This window comes from Thermobia domestica, chromosome 18 (genome assembly GCF_964235325.1).
Source record: "Thermobia domestica chromosome 18, izTheDome1.hap1.1, whole genome shotgun sequence".
NCBI lineage: Eukaryota > Metazoa > Arthropoda > Insecta > Zygentoma > Lepismatidae > Thermobia > Thermobia domestica.
The window spans coordinates 7,716,766-7,741,401 of NC_137471.1; the positions used below are offsets into that span (position 1 = coordinate 7,716,766).

At 36.2% G+C, this 24,636-nt stretch overlaps 1 protein-coding gene across 5 annotated transcripts in view; it reads right to left on the reverse strand.

Moving 5' to 3' along the window:
• Nucleotides 1–474: 474 nt before the first annotated feature.
• Nucleotides 475–24,636, reverse strand: part of LOC145675514 (pyridoxine/pyridoxamine 5'-phosphate oxidase-like) — a 79,379-nt gene continuing 55,217 nt past the window's right edge. For all 5 annotated transcript variants that reach the window (XM_081745968.1, XM_081745964.1, XM_081745965.1 and 2 more), the window contains exons 3-6: nucleotides 14,728–14,827; nucleotides 10,199–10,270; nucleotides 3,489–3,691; nucleotides 475–735 (exon numbers count right to left, since the gene is read on the reverse strand). In XM_081745968.1, the coding sequence (XP_081602094.1) occupies nucleotides 612–735; nucleotides 3,489–3,691; nucleotides 10,199–10,270; nucleotides 14,728–14,827 (499 nt within the window). In that variant the 3' untranslated portion in view covers nucleotides 475–611. The remainder of the gene's footprint in view (nucleotides 736–3,488; nucleotides 3,692–10,198; nucleotides 10,271–14,727; nucleotides 14,828–24,636) is intronic.

The following is a 24,636-nucleotide window of genomic DNA, read 5'->3' on the forward strand; positions in this document are numbered from 1 at the left end:
GCCTCCATCACAAACAATTATCATAGCTGTAACAGGATCTACATAGCTGTATTACAATGGGTTGTGAACAAGCGAGCATCTGAACAGAGGCGTTTGTACTAGTATGATAATGCTCCATGTCATACTTCAGGAATTGTATCCGAATTCTTGGTTAAAACCAGACTAATTTTGCTCACATTATATGCCTCGATCTTATTATCCGCAATATATTCGGCAACGAATATATATTGTGGAATCTCTCCGTTATGTAACGCTTTCCATTTGTCTGGTTTATTTATTTATTTTTCAAACGTTTCTCAAAATTGCATTATTATAAAAAAAATAATGGAAAAACAGACTATGTTCTTCCCTGCGAACAGTACAACATGCTAAACTGAATACAGGAAAAAGTAACACTTTTAAAAGAAAGACAGTTTAGGCAATGTAGGAAAAGAAATTAAAAGATATATTTTTCGAACCTATACTACAACCTTAAAAAAAAAAAAAAAAAAAAAAAAAATCTGTAAGTACAGAACAAAGAACAATCAATATCCTTGAGTATGATAACTCCTTAACGAGATTTAGTCTTTCGTCTTGAGAACTCCCTTTTTACACACTGGTATGTAATCATATCAAGCTGCAATTCTCTTCCATCTCCAAACACACTCTGGTCTTTCAAATAATATTCTGTCCGCAATAGCATTTGTATATGAGTCATAAAACTCCATAATCTCAGGTATCAACTTGTACCCAGCCCTGCAATAAAAATACAACATACATTACAGTGCTTAATTAAAATCAACAAACAAATATATGTGAAAATAAAAATTTGAATATTGCTCGTCTATATGGACTGCTTGGATGCCAAGTGATCACTCCAAAATGAAAACTTTTCAGAAGAGAATTTTGAAGTTTAATATCTGATGAAAAATTCATATTTTTTTTTAATGGTTGCAACCAAAAGAATACTTATGAAGTTTATCTTCTAATGATGATAGTGAATAACATTTTCTTGGTGCGTTTTACAAGAGAAGTCGAAGTTCAAAGTTTTCTTTTGGAAAACTTTGATTCTGGGGTCGCATCACTTGGCATCCAAGCGGTCCATATAGAACTTCGAAATATATCTAAGTATCTGCAATCTAAATTTCGAGTTACAATTTTTTTTTTTTTTTTTTTTTTTTGTTAAGATTTGCAATAAGTTTTCTTGATGCAATTTTCAGACAAAAGATGAAGTTCAAAGTTTTCTCCTGGAATAAATTGATTTTGGAGTTGTACTACTTGCAATCCAAGCAGTGCATATACTACTTCGAAATATATCTAAGTATCTACAACCCAAATCTCGGGAAAAAAATGAAATGAAATCTTTCACTTTTACGTCCCACGGTTATGCCGGTTACGCTAAAGGAGGCGATGATAATGAGAAATGAATGAAATGGTGGAATGAAGAAAGTGGGAGGAAACGGGAGAACCCCGAGGAAACCCACGAGCACGATGTTTGTCCACCACAAGGTCCGCACGGCGCGAGCTGGGATCGAACCCGGGACCCTAAGCACCGGAGATGAACGCTCTACCACTGATAATAATACACAAAACAATATATAAAACAATAAATTTAATAAGGCATCTGCACTTGGCCTACATTTGAATTTTTCAAAGTGCGAAGTTGGATTTCTTGGGTGAGATGAAGCCAAGTTTGACTTATTATTTAAAAAATTTGACGAAGTTGCCACAGGAATACGTCTTCTAACTAACCAGGATGCTTGTCTTCCAGGCGCTGCTCTCACATAGGAAGCATTTACTAATGTCCTGTTAAGGAAAATATCGAAGTTAGAATATTTTTTATCTCGACTCGCCTCGATTTCTGCCCATGCAGCTTTCTTTCTTCTACGTGCCTCTTTGTCGATCCCTCCTTTAAACTACTTCTTATAATGCTTTCCATCTTGGAATGAGACTCCACTACTGAAGAAATATGATTTTTCCTTAAAATGGGTCTGAAGTCAATTTTAAACTGCTTTTTAAGCGACGAATCTTGGATTCAAGCATACTTACCTGTGAGATTAGGGGGTCTTGGTGTTCGGCGATCCGTGGATATGGCGATTCCTTCCTTTTTAGCGTCTTACCACGGATCTCTTCGTTTAGTCGAGGCTCTTCTTCCGCAAGGTTACCACCTAGACCCAGATGGCACAGTTCAACAAGGCTCTACCAAATGGAAAAAATTTAACAGATACGGATCTTCCAGAAATAAACAAAAGAGGTTCTCAGGCATCTTGGTATACACCAATTGCAGCGCATTTTCATGAAGTTCTCTTACAAGTCAGTTATTGCTCCAGAGAATAAAGCCAGGATTCTTGCTGCCTCATCCCTACATGCTGGGGCATGGTTGAATGCAATACCCTTCTTACCATTAGGTCTCCATATGACTAATGAAACATTTCGAATTGCTGTCGCCTTAAGATTAGATTCAGCTATTTGTGAGCCACATCGCTGCCCAGCTTGCGGGGATCAAGTTAACCAACGTGGCCTGCATGGCCTTTCATGCATAAAGAGCATGGGCAGACACGTTAGACACTCCTCTATGAATGATATCATTTTACGAGCCCTTACCACAGCTGGAATTCCTTCCATACGCGAACCTGCAGGACGTTGTTGTTCAGATGGTAAACGACCTGATGGCATGACATTAGTTCCTTGGTTGAGAGGCAAATCACTAATATGGGACTTTACGTGTTCAGATACATTTGCCCATTCAAGTCTCCCTTTAGCTGTTATGAATGCTGGAGCTATTGCTAGTAGTAGAGAGATAGAAAAGAAAAGGAAATATAACAACCTCCTTGATGAATTTATTTTTGCTCCAATTGCCATCGAGACTAGTGGTGCTTGGGGATCTACAAGCCTTGATTTTATTAGAGAAGAAGGCAGACGCATTTCTATCGTTACTGGAGATGTTCGTTCAACATCTTTCCTAATTCAACGCTTATCTATTGCTATCCAACGTGGCAACGTGTCGTCGGTTCTTGGCACCTTACCATATGGAAAAGAACTAGATGAGGTGTTTCTTCTCTAACACAAAGGACAACACTGAATATTTATACAACTGGACGGCAAACTATACAAATAAGGTTAATATGATAATTGGAAAGTAAATGATCGTAATATAGTGAAACACATATGCTTGTATCGGGGAGATTATATATTATATATGGGACCGAAGACGGTAAATTTAATAGAAATTTATTGTTCTATTGTCTGACTGAAAATTTTTATACCCCAATAATTGTGAAAAATTTGCGAAAATATTTCGATCATAAAATTAAGTTCTTTTCATTTTAGTATCTCTAAATTTTAATTTAAACAAATGTGATTGTTAATGTACAGCATAGTTTTGATGTGTAAAAATATAATAAAATAAAAATAAATTCGTTATGTAACTATTTTTATTTCAGATGCTGTAATTAGGGAATGAATAGATACGAATGCAATGAAGATAATTAATTCATACGGAGACTTACATATTTTCTGGCATAGGAAGTTTCACTCCGCACTCAACCACATCTTTCAAGTATCTATCATGAGTTTTCTTTAGTTCATCCCAGTCGACCACTTCGCCCTGTTGGCAAATATGACTTCGAATTTTGCAATACAAAGGTTCACGCTCGTAGAGATCAATATACTCGCTAGCCTTCAGTTCATAGACAGTGCCTTCTACTTTAACCTGAATGAAGAAGAGTAAAATGTTAAACTCATTTACTGTGAAATACGAATACGAAAATAAGTAAAAATGTAGTTATTGTAGGAAACAAAATTTTACTAAATTAGTACAGCTTCACATGGGCGAGTATCGTTAGGTGATTATTATTTATTTTGGACTTTTTTTTTTCAACAGAATACAGAAACGTGAGATGTGCAGAATAAAGAAACATGGGGATTGGAACCATTACATGAATTCACATTGGAAATCAAATCCTTGTTGCCTGTGCTAAAGGAGAAAAAGAATCTTAACGGTATAGCGTGCTTTCTGAGAAGTGGTATAATAAGAGAGGAAATGAATTTTACAAATATTTAATTTATGGAATAACAGAAAAATCAGGCAGTCAAAATTGCGGGAACTCGAGTATGGAAAAAAAATTAAATGAAATCTTTGAGTTTTACGTCCCACTCTTATGCCGGTTAGGCTAAAGGAGACGGTGATGATGAGTAATGAATGAAATGGTGGAATGAATTAAGTGGAAGGAGACGGGAAACTTCGAGGAAACCCACGCACACGGTATTTGTCCACCACAAAGTTCACTTGGTGGGGGCTGGGATCGAACCCGGGACCCCAAGCACCATAGCCACCGCGGCCCCAACTCGAATATGGATCATCAGCTTGCAGAACAAATGGAAATCGAAGCTTGAATCCCTATTAATTCACCCACTAGATCTGCCTGTGCTATTCCATCGTTGTTCCACATAAGTGTCCATAAAATAATTAAAACCATAGTCTGTGCCACAGATGTCTAAACTCGTGAGCCCAGCTCTCGGGCTCAACCAGCATAGAGCTCAATAATTAAATGCAAGCACAAGTGCTATAAGGGGACAGTAACGCTGACCCTAAGTTCGAGCCAAGCGCGAGCCTCAGTGAGGTTCTTGAGGGCGCGGACACGAATAAGTCCGAGCCCCATTGAAGAAAGCGAGCTCTAGTCCTGGCAGAGCGTGAGTTCAACGAGGTAAATGAACAGGAGATCGTCCTAACGCGCGATAGCGAGTCTGAGTTCGAACGAATAGCAGAAAGTCTGAGCTAGAATGAATCTTATTGAGATAAGTGAGCGCAAGCACCTTTGAGAATAGTAAGCCTGAGCTCACGTGAGCTCCGATTGTTAATGAGTTGATTTAGAGTTGAAGGTCCCGTTCAGCAGCGAGGCTATATGAGACGTGGACCTACTGATTAACGTGGAATCCGAACAACATGAGCTCCCACCGGTAAACAAAACCGGGCCTCCCACTCCAAAGGCACGTACGCTAACCGCTTAGCCACGGAGGAGCTCCTCCGATTGTTAAATCGCTCTCTCTAGTCTAATCTAATCTAAAGTAAGTCAAATATTAAAAATAACATTATCTACATTCTAATGAATATGAGGAAGAACAGTTACAAAAACATATAAAATTAATGTATTTCCAGATCCTGCATTAAACAAGAATATTATTTAAAGAATTTCAATTATATATATATATTTAGAAAGCAAACACTGAGTGATTTCTTTCGTTCTCAATGCCTATATGTTTTATATGTATAACAAGCTGCTAAATTTAACCTCTACTGTAGATAAAAGTTGAGAAAGATACCTTCAGCTGCATTTTTAGGTCTAAAAAGCTATTTTACCCTTCTGAATTTTGGATGCCACTACAGTACACCACAAGGTTCTATTACTTCCAAAAATATACTGCATTTTCCATTAAAACTTCCCGCTTTAGATCTTACGAATGAATTATCAGGATGTATAGATCGTAGTTACCACGAGAAGAATAACTCACATAATTTTATGTTGAAATATTTAAAACCACTTAATTTTATATTGTCTTTGTAGTTTATTGTTTGACTTATTACTACTATATAAGTGATATTTCATTAATGCTAGTTTCTTATGAATAAAATACACAGCATGCAGGACTTGTAGTGTGATCTGCACAAATTAAATTAATGATTACAGAGTAAAGAAATTACCAATGAGTTTACGCAGAACATGCGCCTGAAAGGAACACCAAAATGGAACATAATTACTAATCGACACTATAAGGAACACTTCAATACACCTGTAGAACAATGGACTTTATGCTGCGGTGCTTTCTTATGCTTCTTTAAGTGCTTTTAACATTTCAAGATTATAATCACTTCGGGGGGCATGATTATGATCACTTTAATTTTTGTTTGTTGGAAACTCACTGTTTTCCCATTGTATGTTCTTTTGTACTGTTATGTGTAAGAAAATGAGACCCTTGTATTAATATATATATATATGTCACTTTTTAAGACCTACATAGCTAATACCGTATCCGTCCACTAACAATTGAAGAGAATAAGGCTGTTTCTAGTAACGGCTTTTGTATGCTCACGAACTTATTTCTTGATCTTATGTGGTAAGTAATGTAGTCACTATTTCCAGAATAATATTAGGATAGAACTCGCAGAAATAGGAGTAAGAAGTAGTATTACAAAGTAAATAGGATTCAGTTGGCTAAGAACAAAAGTCAATGGAAAGTTATTGTGAACGCGGCATTGGCCCTCCAGGTTTCATAGGCTATGGAGTTCGTTAGTTAGTTATATGTGTAAACTGTCATTTGTCTTTCCTTTTCAGAAAGAAAACAAATGCAGTTTCAAATTAAATTAACGATTACTTTAATTATTCAGAGTGAACTAGTAAGAGGGATTTTTTAGGAAACAAACCTTTGTTGAATTGGCACTTACTACCAGGAAGTCTCATATTCTGTATAGGAAAATTTCGAAACATACTTTTTAACATGGAGAAAAAATAAATAAATAAACAAACTGAATAAATAAAGAAAAATCCATCGATCTCAGCAAAAGGATAATAAAGTTAACAAAAGATGATCGATACTGATAAAAGATAAAAGGTGACAGAAAATGTGATCCTAGAGAAGGTACCTTGTAAGAGGTCGAAACAAACGATTGCTCGTATTAACAATAGTGGCCACGAAGGGAGTTTGTAAGTTTTTTTTTGTTTTTTTTTTTTTTTTTGTTTTCTTTCTTTTAAATTTATTTCGTTTCACTTTCCTATCACTTATACCTTCTGCTGTGCAATCGGATAAAATGAGAGAGGTTTCAAGGGACACACTCTACTTCTTGGAGGTACTGTGTCCAACTGCCTAAACTCTTAAAACTTTAATGGCACTTCCTCTCCGCTAAGGCATTACAAAACTCTTCTTTAACTAATAAATAAATATATCTGTAAACAAACAAGTACATTTACTTCTCCTTGAACTACAACGCCATGAACCGTTGTATTTTCCCCAACGTTTGTAATAACTTAACAAACATTTTGTTTTACTACCAGGATAAAGCAAATGGATATGTTTGTTACTCAAAATCATTAAGAAGTAATCAGTTGAAATAAATCGTCCCATGTACCCTTCTACAAAAAGCTACCTAACGTCACCAAAGCCAAAGTGTAGCCAATATCCTGCGCTGAACTGAATGGGTGCCAAATTATCAAAGCTTCTTTTCTTGCTTTGAATCGCTTTCTGTTCGCAAATAACTTCAGTTTTCGAAATCAAAAGAATTTGCAAACAGCTCGCTTTAGCAATGGGTATTGTATTGATTTGATGACAAAACAGCAGTTATAAAATGCTTCTCTGATCTTTTCAAATAAGTTCGCGGGTATGTGGTTGACAGCTGAGGACAGAAATAGGAAATAGATATGTAAGAGCCTCACGACTGTAGCTGCACGCTCGCATACAAACAGCACGTGATACCTTCAGCTGCCTCACTACCGTCTGATGGAAGGTGTAACGATGCGTAAAGATACAACAGTGGGCCAGAGCATAAATTACAATGTCTTTATTAAAGAACGCGAGGTTTTACTACCAGGATAAAGTAAATGGATATGTTTGTTACTCAAAATCATTAAGAAGTAATCAGTTGAAATAATCCGGCCCATGTACCCTTCTCCCACCTAGCTCTTATCCAAATCTTATAACAAGGAAAGAAAGAGAAACAAAAAGAGGACATCATGCCAAATGACAGATGTAAAATAAATAAATAAAAAAGATGTAAAAATATTTTTAAAATGCAAAACTAAATTCGAAAGGTTACAAAAGTGATTAAATTATAAAGGAAGTTAGAAAAGAAAATATCAAGACACCTGAAGTTTATTAATTGAACAACTTGGATCCTGCTTTATGTTTCTCATAAATATACTTTATACACGTGCTTTTACAAATTATACTTTACTTTAAACTTATTTTTAACATAAATAATGAGACGCAAATGATATTCTAAATACCTAATTTTCTGTCTATTCATTAACATGCTATATCCACAGTTTCTTTCATATACATAAACCGAAATCAAATGCTGTTCATCAACGTTATAAATTATTCTTTTTATAACAAAGTATTTTTTTTAAGATAGCGTTAAATTATACAAGTATGCAATGCAATTATAACAAAGCAGTGTTTAAGAAGAATAATTCAGCCAACTATGTCATTTTCAATCTTTTCACCTGCACTACCCTGAGGAGGTTAATTAACTGCAAGTTCTACGTGAACCTTAACTTCCCTGCCAGGTACGATCTTTTAGAATTCAAAGAAAGAAAGAAAAAAAAACCTGGAGCAGTAGTGAATTGTTCTAATTTAAATAGGACACTGACCACGAAACTACTAAATTTTACATATTGTAATGCGTCTTTAATTTTTGTCCTACCAACCTAAACTACCTACCTACATTTGCAATATCTTTGTTTGTAACCCTGTATTCGTACCATAGTTGGTGGCTGGCCACATGTGTTGACACCCTCTGTATTGTTACATTATGCCATAATGACGGAAAATAGGTGTTGTTTACAGCACGTCATTATCACGGCCGTGGGATGTCTGGACTTGATGCCAGACAGCTTACACAATAACGTAACATTCCCGTTTGTCCACAAAAATGCCACAGCTGTTTCCTAATCGTGAGTTTTCCCGTTTCGTTAAAAAATAATTTAAAACTCATCATCATCTTCGAATGATTTTGGCTTCGTGAGGACAAATGTCGAACGCCCACCCCATGTTTTATACAGCAAAAGTATATACATACAAATACAAGTCTTCCCTCGATGGAAGTTTAATTTCTTTCCCACTTATGATTCAAAAGATCTGATGCTCCATATCTCGGATTGCGCAACCTTCCGGATACCTTGTACATTAGTACAGCCATAGATAGATGAATTTTATAGAAATTGTTCCCTTTAACAGCAGAATTTTTGAAACTACTGAAACATTTGTTCGTTAATTTTTAATGTGGGGTATATTTGCCGAATTTTATCTCCCTAACTTAGGAATTCAAGAGAAACTATTATTAACAAAAATATTTAAACCCGTTTCATCTCCTTAGCATATGTTTTTTTTTTCTTTCTTTTAAATTTTTTCTCATAACTTCGCTTGCTTCTTGTTCTCGTACGAAAGGGAGTTTTCAGTGCAAATCTCACCTTTCTAGATACAACAGAATGGTATAGGCATCGGTGAGTGAGTAGAGAATGCCCTCACTTATCCTCTCCGAGCTGAATTTCCGAAAATGCTAATACATGTATCCCCTTCTTTTTTGTTAGAGTTCAAATGCCACACTTTATATCTCCAACGTAAGCGAATTCTTATACTGAGCATTTTCTAAATAAATAGAAAGAAATATTAATACATTAGTGGGGAATAAAAATTGCCCCATTCTCACCTGAGGAGCAGAATTTTCGAAAACGTTAAAACACGTGTTTCATTTTTAATGTACATTTTATATGCCTATTTCCACACCTCCAATTGAAACGAATCTTCACTTTTCGCATTTTCTGCGTAACGAATTGGAAATTTTTAATATTCTACAAATTGCCACTTTAGGAGCTGAATTTTCGAAAATGCTTACATCTCCAATTTAAGTGAATTCCCATAGTGGTCATTTTCTGAATAAAGTAAAAAATTAAATATATATATATATATAATCTAGGTGCGGAATTTTCGTAAACGCTGAATCACGTATTCTCTTATTTTAGTTAAGAACTTAAATGCCGAATTTAATGTCCCAAGCAAAATCTTACATTGAGCATTTCCTGAATAAATAGTGAGAAATTTGCAAAATACAGAAATTGCCTCTTAAAGTGCAAAGTTTTAGAAAACGCTAAAAAAAAAAAAAAAAAAAAAAAAAAAGTTTCGTTATTTTTTATGAGGAGCTTATTCCGAGTTTTGTCTTTCTAACTTCATGAATTCGTAAGATACACCATTCTTAGCAATAAAAAAAGACCTCCCTCCCTTTTGCTTCTTCCTCTTTAGAATATGTGTTTCAAAAACTCCTTTCTTATCCCTCGTTTTCGTAACAAAATGAATTTTCGCCCCAAATTTCCAAATTTCACATTTTCATCTATAGTACTCCTTTTTTGTACAAAAGTATGGATTTATATCTACGATTCTGAGTGGATGGTGACAAGGTTCTTATGAATATGACTGAATTTCATAAAGAGAATAGATATATCTGGCTTACTTGTCTTTGTATAACAATGTCATTTTTCTTATACGCCCAACAAAACAAAGCAGCAGCTTGTGGATTTTCCGCCTGAAATTAAGAATAAGTTTAAAATTTAGCATCTGTTTATACAATTCAATTGTTTATGCTATACATTATAAGCTAACATACGTTAAAATATGTAAACTTTGAGAAATTACACATTTCACCAAAATTACAACGAGTTACTAGTTACTTAAAGAACATAAGGAGCATTTATAGGACTTCCAAACTGCCCGTCTGTCCTCTGTTGACATGTATCAGAGCAAAAACGACTAAGAGATATAAACAAGCAGTTTACTGGAATCGATTTAACATCTTAAGAATAGATTTTATCTCATCCTTTAACCTTTTATTAAAACCGGAAGTAGTTATTTTCGGTCTCAACGTTGATTGTTATAAAACAAAAACAGTAACAGATAGCGACTGTTTTTCTTTTAAAGAATCGATTTGGCGTCTCAAGAAAGATACTATCTTCAGTCGTATCTCTCTAATAAAGCCGGAAAGGGTGTAAATTTATTACTACTTCCGGTTTCAATATTGATCTCCATAGAGCAAAAATAGCACGAGATAGCTACGAATGACTTTTTGATATGAATCTAGCGTCCGAGGAACAGGTTCTATGTCTGATTTTGTCGCTCTGTTGCAACTAAAAGTTACAAACGTACTACTTCAACTTTGAGTATTGAATTCGCATAGTTTGGAAGTCTTTTGTAGTTTCACACTGTGAAATGAAAATCACTTGTTTTTTAAATTTATAACACTCACTTACGAGTCCCCTGAGTTTTTAATATTGCAGATTGAGTTGAACTAAGTTGCGTTTGAGTTTAACGTCTCTGTCAGCAGCGAAGCTATATGAGAAGGGACCTACTGATTAACGTGGAATCCGAACCAGATGAGCTCCCACCGGGAATCGAACCCGAGTCTCCCACGCCAAAGGCGAGTACGCTAACCGCTTAGCCACGAACGAGCTCAATATTACAGAATGAGTAGAAACTTCTGCGATATTTCGGAAACTATTCCGTTTATCTTCTTCCGACAGCAAAAACTGTTACTTTTTCCACACGTTCGTGTTTAATACATATAGACAGGTTAAGCAAAACGTATTTCCTATAATACTTGATGTTCATTTGTTTACGGTTGGTTCGAATGACTTAAGGTACATATAGAAGTTACAATGGTTGTGTTTTGTTAGTCTTAAAAAAATGAAATGAAATCTTTAAGTTTTACGTCCTACGGTTATGCCGGTTAGGCTAAAGGAGACGGTGATGATGAGAGATGACTGAAATGGTGGAATGAAGAAAATGGGAGGAAACGGGAGAATCCCGAGAAAACCCACGAGCACGGTGTTTGTCCACCACAAAGTCCACACGGCGCAAACTGGGATCGAACCAGGGACCCCAAGCACCGGAGGTGAACGGTCTACCACTGAGCCACAGCGCCCCCCTGTTAAAGTCTTAAATAGCAAATTGAGCAGAGATATTACGAAAGGGAAACATGTTTACATGAAAATAAAACGAAGCATACATCGAGCTATGCTTTCTTTAGCCAGCAGACATTTTGTTTGGAACCGAAAATTTGAGTTGTAGATCCCTGCACTTACATTGATAGCGGAAGTAATAAAATCACTTCACTCATCTATTCTTATTTTGAAATTTCTGAGATGTGTATATCTTCTATGCAAACATACCCAAAGAGTATCAAATATAGAATATTTAATAAATACGAACATAGGAAAAATAGCAGCCTCCATTGTCGGAAGAAGAAGCGCGGGATAAGTTTATGCACATTATCTGATTTCAGGGAACATGGAAATGAGTGCTATATATTCAAGTTTCACAGATTCAGATAACATGCGTATCCCATTATTAAACTTTATAACTAGGCTATGATTAAGCAGGTAGCCTTCGTATGTCTATTGACAAGTATCTTAGCAAAAACGGTATTATTCATTAAAGATAAGATGGTAAACAACAAAAATAAACTTTCCTTCTCCTCAGCTTTTTGCCATTGCAAAAGGGAAAATAAGTCGCTAATCTTGACAAGGTGGGAAAGCTTTTTAAGATACAGTACAGTGTAAAATCTAAATTTTTAACCCAATTCGCTTGCATCTGACGTTCAGAAGATTTTTCCTTTTAGCCACTATCAAATCATACTATCAGCAATTACAATTTTTAATTTCTGTCTTTAAATGAAGTATAGATTATTATTTATGTACTAATTTGACTTTAATTGAATTTCTAGAAATAAGAACACATTCGTTATAAACTTAATTTCCATGTTTCTTTCATTTAAGAGTCGGAAAAAGTTGTGAATCAAATGAATCCTGTTGAAATTCTATCCATTTTTTCCTTTCTTTCTTTTCTTTTTAATATACAAACATTCGTTTACAAGAGGGCCGGATGAAAAACGTGTCAGCCATTATCATCTTACCGTTCTGATACATTTCCCCATACAAACTGTACTTACTTTTGGGTTGCCTGTTAATATGAAATTATTGTATGAATACAATAACAGCGCATACAATTCTTAATCCTGCAATCATTTGCAATTCCAACTCATTTCAAATATTGTAGTAGAAGACAATACGCAATTCTCGATTCCGGTAATATCGAGGTCAGTTTTGAAATATACTTCTAAATCAACGAATTAGATTTCTGGGCTTTCGGCATCTTGACCATGTTAGCCCACCACGTGTGAGGAATGACGTCCTTCGACGAGCACACTACCCGGAAAAAAAGGGGGAAGAAAGAAAGGGTTGGGGAAGGAAGGAAGAGGTCTGATCTGGGACCTATAAGTTAGGTACCACCCCGGCATTCGCCTGGTATGAATGAGGAAAATTCAGGAAAACCTCATTCAGGATGGCTGGCCTGAAAAAGCTTTTACACCTTTTCGACCGAGTGCCCTCATGGGGAATCGAACTCGGGACCGCTCGCACCGAAGGCGAGAGCGTTACCGACTACGCTACGTGCGGCCACTCTTCTAAATCAAGTTCTATAATGAGTTCATATATTATATTGTTTGTACGCAACTGCAAGAAACAATATTATAAATAATAAAAATAACTAACCTTTTCGTGTTAAAAATTTCAAGTGGAAATTTCGAACACGAGAAGAATATATGTTTATACGAGGGCCACTATTTATATTTTGAGCCTTGGCAACACTGATTGTAGTTAGGCGCCAGTTTTTGTTTGCATAGAAACATTTGACATTGTTGACCACAATGTACTTCAAATGTTTTGTCAATAGTTTTATTTGTGTTGTTTACGTTGACTTGAAGATCGCTTGACAACAGAGAAATGGAATTAACTCGAGAAAATTTTCATGCGATGATTTATTAAGATTTTCGACGTGGATTATCAAGACAAGAGTGCATCGAACAACTTACTTTCACATTTGGCGATGAATCTCCATCCTTTGCCACTGTAAAACGCTGGTATAATGATTTTACTCGTGGGCGCCATTCGCTCACTGACGAAATTCGCGAAGGTTGTCCAAAATCAGTTGTTATTCAAGAAAACATTGATGCTGTGCAAAACCTACTTCTGCAAGATCGTCATGTGACATACTATGAGATTGAGGCAACGCATTAGTTCCACCAGCATATATAAAATATTACATGATCATTTAGCTGTGAGAAAGGTTTGTTCTCGTTAGATCCCACATAATTTAACAAAAACTCAGAAAGAAGCTCGCGTCGATTGGTGCACACAAATGCTCAATAAATACAATGGTGGTGCTTCGAAAGTCGTATATAAGATTGTAACAGATGACGAATCATGTATATATGCATATGAGCCGGAACGTAAACAGCAGTCGACTGTATGAGTGTTTCAAGATGAACCAAATCCAACAAAAGTTGCTCGCGCTCGAAGCACATCGAAACAAATGGTCGCCTGTTTTTTCGAGAAAACTGGTCATGTGGCAACTGTGCCTTTAGAGAAACGTAGAAACGGTCAACTCTGAATGGTACACAACAATTTGTTTGCCGGAGATCTTCGGTCAAATACGGAAAACAAACAAGCGCCTTCAGATCATACTTCATCAAAACAATGCGAGCTCTCACACATCTCGTCTAACAACCGACTATTTGAACACTCAAAAAATCGAATTAATGGGTCATCCGCCGTACAGTCCTGATTTGACACCCAATGACTTCTTCTTGTTCCAGAATGTCAAGAATAAATTGTGTGGACAACGATTTTCAAAAACCATATTAGGAGGTGTCTCAAGAAGATTGGAAAAAATGCTTTGACAAATGGTTCGAACGAATGCAAAAGAGTATTGATCATAAAGGAGAATATTTCGAAAAACAATAAATCAATTTTTAATGACAAATTACTCCTTTTTTTTTTCATTTAGGCTTAAAATATAAATAACGGCCCTCGTAAATGCTTTGCTTGACGTGTCCAATATATACGTTTATTCCGTAAACATTACGTATGACAAAGGATGGAAATAATACCACTATACTAAACGTAATGAAGTAGTTAAATACATACTTACTAAATCACGTGCTTTCCTGCTATATCTGTTTGTCATGAAAACAAATCCATCATCATCCAATCGCCTAAGGATAAGCGTGCGGGAAGTCACTTTTCCATTTCTACAAAGTTTAAGTATAAACAATGAATAGTAAATACAATTTGGGTCGTAAATAAAAATAATGCAGTATCTACTTGCATGTAATTACTGTATTTAAGAAAAATGTTATAGTTGAAAACATAGCGAAAGTTTAAAATTTAGACAGACAAGCCAGCAACTTACAAGAATTTAGATATATTTGAGCTCTGTGGCTTCTATCATTAAAAAGATTAGCTATGCAATTTTAAAAAGATGGTGCAAAAAGAAAGTGTATTTATTTTTGTACTGAAATGGTACACAAAAGCAAAACTGAAATCTTTCTGTTTTACGTCCTACGGTTATGCCGGCTAGTCTAAAGGAGACTGTGATGATAAGAAATGAAAGGAATGCTGGAATGAATAAAGTGGGAGAAAACAGGAGAACCCCGAGAAAACTCACGCACACGTTGTTTGTCCACCACAAAGTTCCCTTGGTGCGAACTAGGATCGAACCATGGACCCCATGTACCATTGGTGAGCGATCTACCACAGAGCCACCGCGGCTCGCTGCACACAAAACCAAGATTGGCCGGAAAAGAAGAGAGAAAGGCTGTAAGTTTTATATACTATGCTTGTAGTTTATGTCAAAGCCGCTAGTTGTTGGAAAACAGTTCACAATGTAAATGTCCACCAAAAATCCAGAGCGTGCGTATTGTGATAGAATTTGCAGGAGCAGGGCTATTGTAACAATGCAGAGACATTTTCGTACAAAACTCTAGAAACAAGTACCGCGTAGAAACTGTATTTCACACTTAGTTGCAGAAGTTTGAGTACACTGGTTTGTTTGTGCTCCATGAAAGTCCTGGTTGACAGAAACATCGAGGAAAACAGTGGATAGGATCCGTGCTGCATTTGAATAAGTCAAGAAAATCGAACAGCAGAAGTAGTATTAAACTGAATGTGCCACAAACCACTATACGGTGTATTGTACGAAGGCATCTATACTTTTGAGTTATGCATATTGCAACTCGTACAGGCTCTAAAATCAACAGGTATGTTAAGAAAATACGTTGGAACGTGTCTGGCAAGAGCTACATCATAGGTTGGGTATCTCCCATGTTACACAGGACGCTCATATTCAACATCTGTAAGGTACACAAAAATTTACAGCCTTTCTTTCTTCTTTCCGATCAATTTCGCTTTTGTATATAGTTTCAGTACAAAATAAATACGGTAATATTCGTACCATAATGTTCTACTACTACTTGCGAAAATTAGATTTGAATTATTCTATTTTGTTCCTGTTTCGATACAGGTCTTCTAAGCTTACCTGTTTTTCACCATATTCTGCAGGAAATCTCTTTTTATGATTCAAAGTACCTCCAAGATTGAAAACATCCATCTTGAAGCATTCTTAAATGAAGAAAAATTGCACATAGTTTCGATGGTCGGTTGCCATCATCCTCAGTCTAGTGTGAAACACACACACCGCGGATGATGGTAACCGACCATCGAAACTATATCGATTTTTCTTCACTTAAGGATGTTCCAAGGTGAGTCTTTTCCACTATTAATAATTTTATTTCCATAGGAACAATTTCATTTTATTTTTAGCACTCATTGTTTCAATCAAAATATTTCGACTAAAAGTAACTGTCATATGCACAATAAATCAAGCAGATGGCTTAGCAAATAACAGAACATGACTGAAGTGAGTATTCAAAAAAAATGAAGTATAATTAAATTACTGTACTATGCAATTAAGTATCCATAGCTGTTAGAATACACAATACCGTAACTAACTTTAAAGGTGTGCTGGGAAAAATGTTTCGGGCTCTTTCAGTCTTTACTTACATTCGGCATAATCTACTGGGGAAATTCTTGAAACAGTAATACGTTGTTTGTAATTCAAAAAAGGCTTTTAAGAACTATAGCAGGGGCCAAAATAAACGATACATGTAGGCCAATATTTAACCCTTAAGTACTCGCGCGGGGTGTTCACAGACCCCCAAACAGGTAAGTTTTGTATTGCTAGCCACAAGTCCTGATGAAAAAATATAAAAAAAGGTTTCAAAACGAGTACAAAAAAAATTAATTACAGCAAATACTTTTAAAAACATGTCTAAAGTTATGCTACATTGTCTTAATTATTAAAAAAAATATTTTTATTGTAAAAAACTAATATCAATTTGGGGTCTACTGGACCCCCGCGCAAGAACTGCTGTCACAAAAAAGGGCGCGAGTACTTATGGGTTAAGGAATTTAAAATTTTGCCTTTACCATCTCTTTACATATTCCGATTGCTGCTCTTTGTCAAAAACAACATTGTCTTATTTAACACACCATCAACACATAAATATGATACCAGGCATAAGGATAAAATCCCCAGCAAACAGCACTGCACTAAGTTACATGAAAGGAATCCAATGTTTATCGGTACCATATTGTACAATAAACTTCCTCAGTATATTCGAAGGACAGAGCAAAAAGGAGAGTTCAAGAGGTTAATGAAAACATATCTGTTGCAGCACTGCTTTTATTCTGTAAATGAATTTTTAGATATGTAAGTGAATTTGTCTATTGATAGTTTTGGAAATATATGTTGTTTTGTACTGCTTTTATATCGTAGATGTAGCATAGTAGTTTAATTCAATAGGTATGTATTTGTCATTACTACGTATTTTATATATTTGTACCTTTGACCAAGGGCGGCCATCAGGGGGAGCAAGATGGGGCGCTCTCCCCCCCCACCAAGAGGAAATTGTACTTGGGAATATCGAAAACCCAATAGAATTTTTACATTAGTTACAGCAAAATTTGAAACTATTTTTGAAACGTCGCTTATACTTGTCCCCCCCCCCTTGGAAACCACAACATGGGCGCCCTTGCCTTTAACGAGTCTTATTCATACGCACGTAATCGTGCAATATGTATGCCTAAAAAGACGAAATAAATGAATGAATGAATGAAATGAAATCTTTCAGTTTATGCTCTTTTGAGCTAAAGGAGACGGATTAAGGTAAGTGAATGATGATGGAAGAATTATTGGAATGAGAAAGTGAGAGGAAACGGAAGGGTTCCGAGAAATGCCATGAACACGATGTTGAACACCACAAACTTACTTGGCCGGGAATCGGACTCGGGACCCAACGCACCAGACGTAAGCTATCTACCACAGATCCACCGTGCTCGCAAGGACATGCTGGAAATGGAATTCCACGTTGTTAGCGCTCAGGTCCTTTTGAGTGGCTCAGATTACACAGAACATCGGGTTATTCAGACTCTACTTAACATATATATACATATAGGATGAAGCATTTATAATGTCCAACCGTGATAAAGGAAAAAACAAAAGAAGGAGACAAGCGAAACTTTGCACAAAGTAACTATAAAGAGGAGGACATCTTCACACGTATTATGTAGTAACAGCACTTAAGGAACAGTGTAGCCAACCAAATATAAAGTTTTTTTTTTCTAATGGAACTACGTCAGATTATTACATATTTCAAATCTACATGTTAACCAAAAATTTAAGATACCACATTTAATATTCAGCGTTGCAAACTAAGAATGCTATAGTATGAGAAACATCCGAAGTTTGGAAGCTTCTACCAGACTTACAGTACAACAGAGATGGATAGGACAATATACATCCAAAGTAGCACAAAACAAAAAGTAAAACAAAAGCTGCAATGTTACTGCTTTTCAGAGAAAACATACGGAAATAACTGTTACCACTAAAATACATAATTTTACATAGAAAATTAGTGATAAGTGATATTGAAAAATGAAATGAAATGAAATCATTGAGTTTTACGTCCCACGGTTATGCCGGTTAGGCTAAAGGAGACGGTGATGATGGGTAATGAATTGAAATGGTGGAATAAAGAAATTGGGAGGAAACGTGAGAACCCCGAGAAAACCCACGCACACGGTGTTTGTCCACCACAAGTGATATTGATTTTATTAATAAAAATAGATCATAAAAAGTTGCTTTAAGTTCTATGAAAAAGAGTGATTACAATACTCATAAGTGTTGAAATAACATAGTGTGTGTTTTCGGGATACATAGAGTTGATTTTCTTTTATAGAACTACGATGACTAGAGAAAATGTAAATACAGTAGCATTCCAGCTTAGATTTTGCAAGCATGAACTCATAGCCAAAGAGTGTGCCAGAATATTGTAAAGATGAAATTCAAAATAATGACAGCGGGTTCGGGTACTAAGGTAAGATTTGTATTTTTAGAATATGTACTCTATAGCAATGCGGCAATGTCATAAAAGTAGTGTAGCTACTTTTAACAGGTCATCTCTGAAAATTCTTTGCTATTCTAATTTCTGGAAACATGGATTGGGATAGGAAGCAATCATCTCTACACAATTGTAATTATCTCGACTGTTAATTAATCTAAAACACCGCATAATTTCAGCACCTATAGCTTCCTTCCACACTTTATACTTCTGCAGGCTTACAGTGGCTCCACTGCCACTTAGAACAACACTCTGTTCACCAGGAGTTTTTCAAAAGACTGAACAAAATAGTTTTTTGTATTGAATCAGCAGCTATAGCTTCCTTCCACATTTTATACTTCTGCAGGCTTACAGTGGCTTCACTGCCACTTAGAACAACACTCTGTTCACCAGGAGTTTTTCAAAAGACTGAACAAAATAGTTTTTTGTATTGAATCAGCACCTATAGCTTCCTTCCACACTTTATACTTCTGCAGGCTTACAGTGGCTTCACTGCCACTTAGAACAACACTCTGTTCACCAGGAGTTTTTCAAAAGACTGAACAAAATAGTTTTTTGTATTGAATCAGCAGCTATAGCTTCCTTCCACATTTTATACTTCTGCAGGCTTACAGTGGCTTCACTGCCACTTAGAACAACACTGTGTTCACCACGGAGTTTTTCAAAAGACTGAACAAAATAGTTTTTTATTATTATTATTATTTTATTGAATCAGCAGCTATAGCTTCCTTCCACATTTTATACTTCTGCAGGCTTACAGTGGCTTCACTGCCACTTAGAACAACACTCTGTTCACCAGGAGTTTTTCAAAAGACTGAACAAAATAGTTTTTTGTATTGAATCAGCAGCTATAGCTTCCTTCCACATTTTATACTTCTGCAGGCTTACAGTGGCTTCACTGCCACTTAGAACAACACTCTGTTCACCAGGAGTTTTTCAAAAGACTGAACAAAATAGTTTTTTGTATTGAATCAGCACCTATAGCTTCCTTCCACACTTTATACTTCTGCAGGCTTACAGTGGCTTCACTGCCACTTAGAACAACACTCTGTTCACCAGGAGTTTTTCAAAAGACTGAACAAAATAGTTTTTTGTATTGAATCAGCAGCTATAGCTTCCTTCCACATTTTATACTTCTGCAGGCTTACAGTGGCTTCACTGCCACTTAGAACAACACTCTGTTCACCAGGAGTTTTTCAAAAGACTGAACAAAATAGTTTTTTGTATTGAATCAGCAGCTATAGCTTCCTTCCACACTTTATACTTCTGCAGGCTTACAGTGGCTTCACTGCCACTTAGAACAACACTCTGTTCACCAGGAGTTTTTCAAAAGACTGAACAAAATAGTTTTTTGTATTGAATCAGCACCTATAGCTTCCTTCCACACTTTATACTTCTGCAGGCTTACAGTGGCTTCACTGCCACTTAGAACAACACTCTGTTCACCAGGAGTTTTTCAAAAGACTGAACAAAATAGTTTTTTGTATTGAATCAGCACCTATAGCTTCCTTCCACATTTTATACTTCTGCAGGCTTACAGTGGCTTCACTGCCACTTAGAACAACACTCTGTTCACCAGGAGTTTTTCAAAAGACTGAACAAAATAGTTTTTTGTATTGAATCAGCACCTATAGCTTCCTTCCACACTTTATACTTCTGCAGGCTTACAGTGGCTTCACTGCCACTTAGAACAACACTCTGTTCACCAGGAGTTTTTCAAAAGACTGAACAAAATAGTTTTTTGTATTGAATCAGCAGCTATAGCTTCCTTCCACATTTTATACTTCTGCAGGCTTACAGTGGCTTCACTGCCACTTAGAACAACACTGTGTTCACCACGGAGTTTTTCAAAAGACTGAACAAAATAGTTTTTTATTATTATTATTATTTTATTGAATCAGCAACTATAGCTTCCTTCCACATTTTATACTTCTGCAGGCTTACAGTGGCTTCACTGCCACTTAGAACAACACTCTGTTCACCAGGAGTTTTTCAAAAGACTGAACAAAATAGTTTTTTGTATTGAATCAGCAGCTATAGCTTCCTTCCACATTTTATACTTCTGCAGGCTTACAGTGGCTTCACTGCCACTTAGAACAACACTCTGTTCACCACGGAGTTTTTCAAAAGACTGAACAAAATAGGTTTTTTGTATTGAATCAGCAGCTATAGCTTCCTTCCACATTTTATACTTCTGCAGGCTTACAGTGGCTTCACTGCCACTTAGAACAACACTGTGTTCACCACGCAGTTTTTCAAAAGACTGAACAAAATAGTTTATTATTATTATTATTATTTTATTGAATCAGCAGCTATAGCTTCCTTCCACATTTTATACTTCTGCAGGCTTACAGTGGCTTCACTGCCACTTAGAACAACACTGTGTTCACCACGGAGTTTTTCAAAAGACTGAACAAAATAGGTTTTTTTTTTTTTTGGTATTGAATGGATCCAAGTTGGAAGCAGAGTACAGTGCTGCTGACCAATACCTCTACAGTCTAGTTTAGTTACACTTGATTTAAAAAGATTAGGTACAAAACTCTGCTTCTCAGAACATATTTTAGAAATATGTGTTGCACCTATAGAGTGACTTTTGACAGCCTGCATTTCTATGTTATTTAAAGAAATTTTATTTTTGAAATACAATACATGCTGCTTCATTAAGATTATTCTTAATAAATGTTAACCATTTTGCCCATTTGGGGTTTGTCTGTTTGCAGCATATAGGGTTAACCGTAGTTTTCTTAGGACATTTTAGATGAATATAAGTTAATACCTGAAAATGCAAATAAAAAAATAATTTAGAAACTTCTGCTAGGTCCTCTCAATCTGTAGTAAGATGCTATCACGTTCTGTAACTAAGGAACCATAAGTTATCTTTAAAAAAAATAGAAAGAACCTTCTTAACTTCACGAAATAATATTTTAAGTCTTCAGTTCCATTACAGGGTTCCTACTGATCTGGAGAAATCTATTTCCTTGAACTTTGGCAGGAAATTCCCTGATATATATATATATATATATATATACAGAGCGAGAGTATATATATATATATATATATATATATATATATATATATATATATATATATACAGGGTGGGCCATTTTAATTAATCCACGGAAATATCTGAAAAATGATAAAACATAGAAATGTTTCAAGTACACGTTATATATTGCTAAGGGGGAAAGCCAATTCAGCCAAAAGTACCCCTCTCCGCCCCCCCTAAATGGGGGTAACGGGGGGTAACTTTGAAATGTCAAATGGGAACATGGGTCGAGTAATACCTCGTTCGAAAGGTCTTGGAAAACTACGTAACGCTGTACCAAAAGATGTTCCATATTGTGCACCGGTTTCAAAATGGCCGCCATAATATGGTTCGGAAACTCCAGTACCCGTAGTGTGAAAACCATGGAAGATAAATGAATGGAACAATATTGTAATACGTAAATATCATAGAGCATATCGAACGATGTGGTCCCTGTGATCCCAGTGGCCTCTCTAAAGGGGTCTTGGGGGCTAACTTCAAAATTTCAAATAGTAACATGAGTCAAGTGGTACCTCGTTCGATAAATCTTGCAAAATCTAACATATTGCAGGAGAAAACGATTGATGTGAAATGGTAGTGTTCTCAAAAGGCCGCCGAAACATAGTATCCGTGTCAGAGAAAAGGTTTAGTACCCGTAGTATGAAAGCGATTGGAGATAAATCAACAAAAGAAAAACTGTAGTAGCTAACTGACGTAAGGCACATCGAGAGGTGTTGTCGGGGTGACTCCAAGGGCCAACTGAAAGGTATCCGGGGCCAACTTGAAAATTTCAAATAGCAGCTTGAAGCGAGTAACATCACGTTACATAGACAAATTAATATCAAACAGCTTCTGTAAGAAAATTTTCGACATGAGACACCGTTTTCAAAATGATCGCAAAGACATGGTGACTATGTCTAAGAAAACGTCTAGTGCCCATAGTATGAATACGGTTAGACATAAATGAAAATAACGAAAATTAAATAGGAAAACCACGGAGGCGTTCCAAGGCTCGAGAATAATACAACAGAGATAAAAATATTAGAGTAAAATTGCCATAATGTATAAAAAGAAATCCAAGGCCTGCAAAATAATATCTCCCTGCGCTTTGTATGTGAGTGGGGTGGAAAGTAAAGTGAAAGTTCAAACGAGAACTCTACTTTAATTCGTAAATTAAAGCTAACCTTACAAATAGGTATGGTGTGGTTGAAACATTTGTTTGTAAGGATGACGCTGTAGTGACTAAAAAAAGATAAACTTTTATGCAATGTGTGCTGGTTATTCAGAAAGCATTTCGGGGATATACGTACACACCGTTTCGTCCCTCAAGCTCACAATATGACATGAATGCTAATAGTTAATCAAAATGTAATTGTGGCCATCCGCGTTAACTTAGTGCACCAATTCTCTATGCATGAAGTCTGCCTTCCAAACAGCATTGGGTAGGTCAAGCGTACGCCCGAACCGTTGTCCGGTCGGACATTGAAATTTTGAAGTTAGCCCACAAGAACCCTTCAGGGAGGCCACTGGGATCACAGGGATTACATCATTCGATATGCCCTATGATATTTACGTATTTCAATTTTGTTCCATTCATTTACCTTCCATGGTTTTCATACTACGGGTACCGTAATTGCGGGCTACTTGGACCCTTAAGGGGCTACTTGGACCCATACCAAAAAAACGTTTAAAGTCCCATATGCACTGCAATAATGAGTGAGTTCAGAGTTAGATCCGTTAGATGGGATCATAATGCAGGCGTACACACATTGAAACTAGTTCTGTGGTAGGCTACGATTGAGCAGCATTGGTGAGAAAGGTCGTTGACGAAAAGAGTGTATTTATTGAGCGCCAAACTTTTATGTGTGGACACTATTTGCAAGGAAGTGGAACCAATGCTAAGTAAACACATAAGTAGTTACATATAGGTTAATGAAACTGACATGGTAAACTTTCTCATATACAATAAGATGTGTGCGTAATTGCATTATACAGTATATGAAGTGTGTACATATGACCTGGAAAACACGGATATTTTGTCCCACATCTTTTGTTATCTTTATCCCACCCCATCCTTTGTTATCTTTATCAATGAAAAATAAAGGTCTGTTGTCACGTGTTACAAAAGTAAGGACTTTTCATTGTTTCCTTAAGGATACCGGTACAAAATGGTACATCAATATAAAAGATTGCCTGCAGGTCGAAAATATGCTGATTTTTCACAACAGCTTGAAGAATGTTTACCAGCAATTCAGTCGGGGAAAATGTCGCGAAAAGAAACAGAAGCTCACTTCAAGATAAGTCATTCCACCATAGAAAGAAGATTAAAGAATAGGTCAAGGCAGAATCCGGACCATCTGAAAGTGTTCACTGAAGAAGAAGAATTAGCCTTCGCTAGTCATCTTGATAAAGTTTGTGATTTCGGATTCCTCGTTAATTAACTTGATTTCAGATTTATTGTGAAGTCCTATTTAGCCATGCATGGGAGAACTGTCATTGCTTTCTAAGACAATCTTCCCAGTCAAGATTGGGTGAAGTTATTTTAGAAACTGCACCTCCAATCAACGACTAGATT